This window comes from Ceratotherium simum, chromosome 34 (genome assembly GCF_057802395.1).
Source record: "Ceratotherium simum simum isolate JZ-2026a chromosome 34, ASM5780239v1, whole genome shotgun sequence".
Lineage (NCBI taxonomy): Eukaryota > Metazoa > Chordata > Mammalia > Perissodactyla > Rhinocerotidae > Ceratotherium > Ceratotherium simum.
Window position 1 is genome coordinate 20,431,664 of NC_141933.1, and position 8,516 is coordinate 20,440,179.

At 60.2% G+C, this 8,516-nt stretch overlaps 2 protein-coding genes across 2 annotated transcripts; one reads left to right on the top strand and one right to left on the bottom strand.

Annotated features, from left to right (window-relative positions):
* Nucleotides 1-998: 998 nt before the first annotated feature.
* On the top strand, nt 999-5,485 carry C1QTNF4 (C1q and TNF related 4). Its single transcript, XM_087422947.1, has 2 exons — nt 999-1,402; nt 4,322-5,485. The coding sequence occupies exon 2, from the start codon at nt 4,327-4,329 to the stop codon at nt 5,299-5,301; it is 975 nt and encodes a 324-aa protein (XP_087279073.1). The 5' UTR covers nt 999-1,402; nt 4,322-4,326; the 3' UTR covers nt 5,302-5,485.
* Nucleotides 5,486-5,889: 404 nt separating this feature from the next.
* Nucleotides 5,890-8,256, bottom strand: FAM180B (family with sequence similarity 180 member B). The gene is made up of 3 exons (XM_004436987.3): nt 8,143-8,256; nt 7,214-7,284; nt 5,890-7,004 (listed from the first exon to the last, which is right to left on the bottom strand). Exons 1-3 carry the CDS (start codon nt 8,225-8,227, stop codon nt 6,618-6,620), a joined length of 543 nt encoding a protein of 180 aa, XP_004437044.1. The 5' UTR covers nt 8,228-8,256; the 3' UTR covers nt 5,890-6,617.
* Nucleotides 8,257-8,516: the final 260 nt, after the last annotated feature.

Below are 8,516 nucleotides of genomic sequence, written 5' to 3' on the forward strand. Positions count from 1 at the left end.
AAAAAAAAAAAAAAAAGATTAACCAGGGTCACGTAAATTTTGAGAGTTCCAAAAGGAAAGCTCCAGAGAGCAAGGGGATTCACAGGGCACGAGGCTTCTCAGGGACCACACGGAGGGTCTGTGGCAGAAGCAGGACAAGAGGCCAGGCCTCCAGAGTCAACCAGGGGCAGGCGGAGGGCACCAGTCCTGGCAGCTGAGAGTGGGGCTCTTCAAAAGCCATCCACTCATCTCCTGAATGCGAGGCAGGTTGCCACCTCCACAGCTGTCATGAGAACAGCAGCCCTGAAGAAAGGAGTCCGAGCTCCCTTCGGTGGGTCAAAGCCCAGAGTGGAGGCCATGGGAAGGGCCTCTGGTGAGTACTGAGGCGGGAAGACAGCAGTTCCCAGCCCTGATGTCCTGCTGGATCCTGCTGCCCCGTGTCGGTGTCCCTCTGCAAACAGGCCCTTCCAGCCCTCCCATTGCCCTTCTCAACCCTCTCCCTTCTTACAGGCACTGCAGAAGCAGCCTGTCTAGCCCAAACTCCATTCTGCCTCGAGGACTCCCCTCCTTCCTCACCCCCTCCCCAGGGGGCCCAGGCTGACCCTCTCATGTCTGGGGGCTTTGGCTTCCTCCTTCCTTCCTAACCAACTATAGGCATTTTCAGATCTGGAGATGAGGAAGCAAAATTAGGCCACTTTAAGCCCTTTCCTTACTGGCAACATTGACCCATTTATCCTTCTCTTTCCTCAGCCCCCTCCCCCAATGCCACTCAGCCTGGACATCTGTCCCAGCCCCAATCTCACCTTCCACTGTCCTTGCAGCCCAGAGGCTAGTCCAGCCTCTGTGTCCTGCTCCAGTCCCCTCTCCTCACACCAGGGAGGAGGCTGGTCTGTAGAGTGCCCTGGGCCACCCCCAGCTTGGCCTCTGCCTCAGGCCTCAGTTTCCCCATCTGCTAACTTGGATTAATGATGCCTGCTCTCTAGACCCTGGGGACGAAGCTCTAGGGAGGTCACGGATGAGGAAGGGCGCAGTGCTTGGCGCAGCCTGCGCAGGGGCCTCCTCGGTGCGGTGCCCCGAGGCCCTGCGGCTCGGCTCCCCCTCCTCGGCGCGCCCTCCCTCTCCTCCTCCTCTCCCCCTCGCCGCCTCTCCCCCGCCTCTCCCCCCGCCGGTCAGCTCGCTCGCTCTCGAGCTGTCCTCTCGCCTCGCGCCTCCCCGCGCCTCGCTGGCCCGCGCCCACCCCGGGGGTCCCAGCGCCGCGCCGCCGCCTCGGTCCCGGAGGAGCGGCCCGAGCCCCCGCCGCCCCCGCCAGGCCCGGCCGCCGCAGCGCGGGCGGTCAGTGCGCAGCCCGGCACCCCCCGGAGCCCGAGCGCGGAGCCGGAGCGCGGGCTCGGAGCGAACCCCACCGACCGCCGCCCGCAGCCAGGTGAGGGCAGCTCGCGGACGGGGGGAGCCAAGGCTTCTCCTTTGTTGGAAGCGGGGGCCGGGGATGGCGCGGGGGCTTCGGCTGCTTTTTCTCTGAAAGGAGGACCTGGGAGCATTTTTTCATGAAAGAGGCTCAAGGGCTTTTACTCCGAAGGGGAGATGGATGAACGAAGGTCTGGAGAGAGAGGGTCTGGGGTACCCCTTTTTAACGGATTCTGTTTTTCATGAGAAAGGGTTAATTGGCTTCTTCTGTGAAAGGGGGACTTATCTTCTTGGGAGCATGAGGGGCTTTCAAGGTAGGTGGGGAGGGGGGTTCTGGCAGGGCTTGAGGGAGGGGGTAACTGGGGAGGGGGTTTGGCGGGGAGGGGGTCTCTGAGATGCCCGTAGCCTGACGTCGCTGCACCGTCCCTGTTGGTTCCGGGGCTCTGGGTCTGCCCAGCAATCTCTGTCCCAGTTTTTTCTCTTTGAAGATGACTATTTTGAGCCCCACCTGGACAGAGCTATGAACAACCATTTCCTTCCCTGGAACTCTGATGCCCACCTGACACCCTCCCACCTCTGCCCTGCTCAGGGAAGGGGGTTTAGGGGGATCTGGGAAATGGGCAGGGGTGGGTGAAACGGAGGCTGGGTACTGGACACACAGGAGGACCCTCTGGCACTGGCAGGGTGCACCAGCAGGGCAGGGAGATTGCAGGGGGCAGGACCTGCTAGGAAGGCAGCCTGGTGAGAGTGAGTGAGACGTTCCCATACTCTCAGAAGGCAAAACACTCGAGTTTTTGTTTGGCTTTGCCTTCTTTCTCCTTCACCCAGGATCCTAAGACTCATTCCACTTGTCTCTCCTCCTATTTTTGCAAAAAGGGAAACTGAGGCAGGGGACAGGTTGGCTGGAAATATCTGTGTCTAGGAGGAAAAGGTGGTGGTGAGGAAGGCACACTGAATTTGGAGCCAAAAGATCTCAGTTCGAGGCTTGCCTCAGTGCTCCATGGGTGACCTCGGACCCAAATGCTTCCCCATGTTCGGCCTTGGCTTTCTCATCTATAAAATGGGAGAGGGCCCACCTGTCTCTCAGGTTTGCTGTGAGACCAGATGTGAACCAAGAGTTTTGTAAAAGGAATGCACTGAATACTCACGAGGTATAATCTGCTCCACTGCAGACGAGCCCCCTTCCTCCTCTCTGCCCTCACCAGGATGTCAGCTAGCCCATGCAGCACCTTTGTAAGAATTAGACAAGTCACCTCCTCTGGAGGGAGAGAGTGTTCAGCTGGGCTAGGGACTTAGGGTCTTGAGGAAGAGAATTAGAAAAAGCCACACTTTTCCCCAGGTGCAGCAGCTCCACACAGCTGGGCAAGTAGAAATTGGGCTAGATTCCAGCACCCACCTCCCCCAGGTGAATGTCCTTGTTGTGGGGGGGCACATGTGCACAGCTGCACCTGGCAACCCTTCCCAGCAGACCCCAGTGTCTCTAAGACACAAAGCTACACACCCTCCCGGGATATTTCCTGTAGAAGCACACATCCTAGGCTGTTGCCAGCTCATTTTCTTTTCTGCTTTGTCTCCACTTCAGAGCCTTTGGGTATTCAAGCCCTAAAGCCTATGCCCTACTAGGAAGCAGGATGGAATCCCACCATCGGAGAGTGACTCCTTTGAGTTACGCAGCCAAGGTCCCAGGGTAGGAGTTACTGAGTCCCTAATCCCTTAAGTTAAGGACCTGATCAGATCGTTTTTCTCAAGGCCAAGAGCAGAAGCATCTGCACTCCTGGGCAGCACTGCCATTCATAAACCGTGTTCACACCTGCTATCTCAGAGCATCCTCACAGTAAGTTGTGAGGCAGGTCTGCTCCCCATTTACACAGAGGAAGCCACGCCCAGAGAAGTTAGGAACTTGTCTAAGGTTTCAGAGCATGTATGTGGTAGAGTCAGGTGGAGCTGTCTGTCCTCTCCAGTTCACCGCTACTGAGGAACAAAGCTGCTGACCTCATGGTCCCTGCTGGAATTGCTGCTCCCTCTCTCTATCCCCAGCAGCCCCCGGTTCTCTCTTCCCCCTCAATGACCAGCCCCCAAGCCCAGGGGAGGGAGTCACTATCTCTTCCTCTGATTTCTGAGGGGCAGCTACCTCCAAGCCCAACTGTTCTGGCCTCTTTAGTGCAAGAAGGGCCCCTGGGGAGTCCAGAGGTTCAGGGTGGGAGTTGACCCTTGAGGGGGTCAGAGGCCAGGAAAGGGGTCAGGGAGCAGCTATTTCCTTTCCTGCCCAGATGAAGGCTGAAACAGTGGCCATGATGGAGGCCATCAGTACAGAGACCCAGTGCCTGAGTGAGGGGCAGGCCAAGGACCATAGAAGAGCCACAGGAAAATGCAGCTAACGGGAGGCTGAAGGAAACTCAGAGACCCCCCTGACCACCCGCTGTGTTCCCAGGGTCCCTGAGTGCCAAGGGGGAGGGGATGGGTAAACCCAGCAGACAGGGCCACAGGCCCCTTCAACCGGAACATTTCTGCTTGTGTCTGTGGCCTGTGTGTGCGAGCTTTCCCTTAAGAGAGGAGTGCGGTGCTTACAAAAAAAAAAAAGGAGAGTCATGGGCCCAATCTAATGGTTCCCAAAATGTGTCCCTGGACCAGCAGCATCTGCATTACCCGGGAATTTGTTAGAAATCCAAATTCTCAGGCCTCATCCTAGACCTAGTGAATGGAAACTCTGGGGGTGGGACCCAACAAGGCGTGTTTTAACAAGCCCTCCAGGTGACACTGTGGCCCGCTGAAGGTTGAGAACCACCGAGCTGGTCCAAGTGTGTAGGAAACTAAGTCCTAGTTGTGGCTCAAGGGCAGGGCTGTGAAGAGGACGCGTCTCCCAGTCCAGGGGCTCCGGGCATCTGCGGGCGGCCCCTGCCCAACCCTCCTCTCCTTCCCCTTCTGCCTCCCCTCCCAGGCGCCATGTTGCCGCTCCTGCTGGGGCTGCTGGGCCCGGCCGCCTGCTGGGCGCTGGGCCCGGCCCCCGGCTCAGCGGAGCTGCGCTCAGCCTTCTCGGCCGCACGCACCGCCCCCCTGGAGGGCGCGTCGGAGATGGCGGTGACCTTCGACAAGGTGTACGTGAACATCGGGGGCGACTTCGACGCGGCCACCGGCCAGTTCCGCTGCCGCGTGCCCGGCGCCTACTTCTTCTCCTTCACGGCGGGCAAGGCCCCGCACAAGAGCCTGTCGGTGATGCTTGTGCGCAACCGCGACGAGGTGCAGGCGCTGGCCTTCGACGAGCAGCGGCGGCCCGGCGCGCGGCGCGCCGCCAGCCAGAGCGCCATGCTGCAGCTCGACTACGGCGACACGGTGTGGCTGCGGCTGCACGGCGCCCCGCAGTACGCGCTCGGCGCACCCGGCGCCACCTTCAGCGGCTACCTGGTGTACGCCGACGCCGACGCGCCTGCGCAAGGACCGCCCGCGCCCCCCGAGGCGCGCTCGGCCTTCTCGGCGGCGCGCACGCGCAGCCTGGTGGGCTCGGACGCGGGCTCCGGGCCGCGGCACCGGCCGCTGGCCTTCGACACGGAGCTCGTCAACATCGGCGGCGACTTCGACGCGGCGGCCGGCGTGTTCCGCTGCCGCCTGCCGGGCGCTTACTTCTTCTCCTTCACGCTGGGCAAGCTGCCGCGCAAGACGCTGTCGGTGAAGCTGATGAAGAACCGCGACGAGGTGCAGGCCATGATTTACGACGACGGCGCGTCGCGGCGCCGCGAGATGCAGAGCCAGAGCGTGATGCTGGCGCTGCAGCGCGGCGACGCCGTCTGGCTGCTCAGCCACGACCACGACGGCTACGGCGCCTACAGCAACCACGGCAAGTACATCACCTTCTCCGGCTTCCTGGTCTACCCCGACCTCGCCCCCGCCGGCGCGCCGGGCCTCGGGCCCCCGGAGCTCTGAGCCCCGGCTGGGGAGGAGCCCGGGGCGTGCATGTCCAGCCAGGGCCGCCGCCCGAACGTCTGGCCGGCGCGAGCATGACCATGACGGCCCGCCCAGCGCGACTGGACTCTGCCAATAAAGTGGGCCTGCGCGGCGCCTGTCTCCCCTGGGGTCCTGCGCTCTGTCTTGTCTGCGACACTTTTGTCTGGGGGCGGGGGGTGGGGGTCGGGGGGCAGAGGGCAGGTTCCATCAGGCCCTGGGAGGGCCAGGAGGTGGGAATTTGTACCCTACTCACCTAACCCGTTGTGGGCCTCCCCTTCGTGTCCCTTTCTAGTCAGTCCCTTCTGTCTAACTCCTCCTCATTGGCCTATGACGTCACTCTTTGGGCCCAGCTGATTCCTTTTCCTGACAGGGGGCAACACCCTCCTACCTCTCTGGGGGCCTGGGGTTCAAGGAAACAGCACATTCCTCTTCCAGCAGGAAATGCCAGTGGGATGAGCTGTTGATACCTGGTTGTCGGACTTCCGCCCTCCCAGGTTAGGGAGGGTGATTTGCTCACGGCAGGTGTTAGACAACTTACTCTGACATAGAAGAACACAGGCTCCAGGAGGCCAGAAGAGAACATTTTATGGGACAGCTACACAGGAGCAGGGCTGCACCAGCCAGCCTCAGCTTGTCTCTCTCAGTCCCCTGCCAGCCTCGCTCCCTCCTCTGAGATGTTCCTCTGAGCCTGTGGAGATGGACCAAAAAACATGTCCTCCATCTTCTTCCTTCCACTCCTCCAACAGACTGAACTGACATCCAGTCTATTTTCCTAGTCCATATGGGGAACTTGGAGGCTCAGGGACCGCAGAGCAGTGGTTGGGCTTAAAAGGGGTATCTAAATTAGGACTGGGTGCTGTGCATTTACAAGGTCCTGTAGATGCCACAGGATCACTCATGGACTGCCAGGGGGGTAGTTTGAGGGTCTGACCTGGCTTTACTTGGGGGAAGCTTCCCTTTCGGCATCTCTTAAACACACTTCTCAACCCCAACCCCAGCCATACACACGGCAGCTTCCCTTTCAGCATCTCCGAATCTTAACCCTGACCGCAACACACCCACACCCACACCCACACACACAGCCTGCGCGCACGCACGCTCACACTGCTGTCTGGGACCCAGAGCCTGTCCTCTTAGCCTGTCAGGGCCCAGGGAAGAAGATGGGGGAGGGGTAAGCTGGGGTCCAGGGTACAAGCCTGAGCACAGTGGGATGAACCAGGGGCCAGCTGGAAGCCTCTGCCCAGGATGGGTCTGGCTTGGGGTGGGATGTGAAAGGGGAGGGTCAGGGGAAGGAGTCAAGCAAGGATCGAGGCCCAGGGCCCCAGAGAAGGGGGCTGGCCCTGGGGGCAGAAGCCCTTGCACAGGTCCCAGAGTGTTTCCTGTGCCAGGAGGGCGAAAACCTCAGCCCAGCGACCCCTCTCCTCAGCCTCGCTAGCCTTGTGGAGCCGGTAGACACAGGAAAGGCCTGTGAGGAGCAGATGTTCAAAGTCCCAAGGGCTAAGAGGAGGCCCCTTCCGCAGGTTCTGGAACTGCTGCAGCTGCTGCTTGGCACCCTCCAAGTCACTGGGCACGTGGCGCTGAAGGAGGAGCCTGAGCCGGCGGCCTGGACGTGTGGATGCCAGTTCCTCGTCCTGGATGTACAGCTGCCCCATGACATCCACCTCCAGCCCAGCCCAGAGCAGCTGCAAGGGGAGCCATGTAAGGGGTGGGCTGGGGCCTAAGGGGCCGGGCAGGGAGCAAGAGTGGGCCAGGGGGCGTAAGCAGGCAGTAGGACCCATGCTGGGTTGCCCCCCGCCCCCAGCAGGCCCAGCTTGAGACGTCCCCCTTCCCAACCCTGAGCTTACGGACCTCTGGACACTCCCACCCCCATGTCCCAGGCTGGAGGAAAGACCTCAAACATCACTTCCGGGACCTCTGGCTCCTGCAGGCCACCTCCCACGCTGGCGCTGTTCATGGGCTGCCCTGGGGCAGCAGAGAGGAGTCAGGCCCCTGCCAAGCTCCACCCTGAACACCCCAGCCTCCCAGAAGTGTCCCTCAGCTGCCTGGTAGGGGTGCCTAGAGATCTTTTATCTACAAAAAGAGCAGGAATGCCATCCCATGCCCCCTCCCCCTACACACACATGCACATTGACATTCACCCGACCAGGCATAGGTCTTGTGATCCCAAAATCATCATCCCAAACCCAAGATGCCACCTCGGCAAATATCCAGGACTCCTCCTTGAACTTCTACAGTTCCCTTGGCAAAGAGCTCCAGGCCAACGGGTCACAAGACACTTCACTTCCCACTTCCCCTCCCTATATCTGGGGACAGTGTGACCTAAAACAGTGCCAGTGACCCTTCTCAAAAGGTTGAGGACCCTTTGGGAGGAACCTACTCCTTCCTTGCTTCTCAGTAGTGATCATGTGCAAGGCAGGGAGGCCAGGCAAGGCAGGATGTCTGCTGCAGCTCCTTCATCCCACAGCCTGGGGTGCTGCACAGCCCTTGGAATGACTGTCCCAAGCCCGGGGCAGGTCAAGAGGTCCTGCTTTGCACATCATCTGAAATAAGCCCAGGGCCCAGCTCTGTCTAGGGCCAGTGTTGAGGGCACCTAGGGCCGTCTCCCTTTGCTTCACTTGGACCTGTCTGGTTGTGGAGGTGGGACCCACACTATTACACTCCACCCCCCCACCCCCACCCCCGTGGCACAGGTGAGCCTGGTACCTACCATACCCACAGTTCCTACCTAGGCCCTGCTAGGCTCAGATAGAACCAACTATAATTGCTATCAACTGGGAGCTTTCCTTGGCTCCCATCCACCCCACCCTGAAGCCCCAGTACCTGCATAGTGCCGGGTTGTAGTCACCCCTGGGAGGAGGCAAATGGCTACCATTAGCCAAGCCAGGAGCTGCATTGTCCCAGCCATGCCGCACCACGTCCTGAGTCTTAGTCTCCCTAGCTGCTCAGAGGGAGAGTAAGAGTCTTACTCTCTCTCTGCTGCCGTATCGCCTGCCACACACCACAGCTCCAACTTTCCACTGCAGGCTGCTCTCCGGCGTTCCCTGCTTTTGGTGTCAGTCTTCACTGCTAAACAGGGAGGGGCTAGCTCTGGCTTCCAGGGGCTCTTTCCATCCCATAGAAATGTGGAATCTTTGGTTGTTGGCAGTAGGAGTCTGGCTCCCTGCTTGTCAGGCCATCAGCCTGTTCCTGCCCAG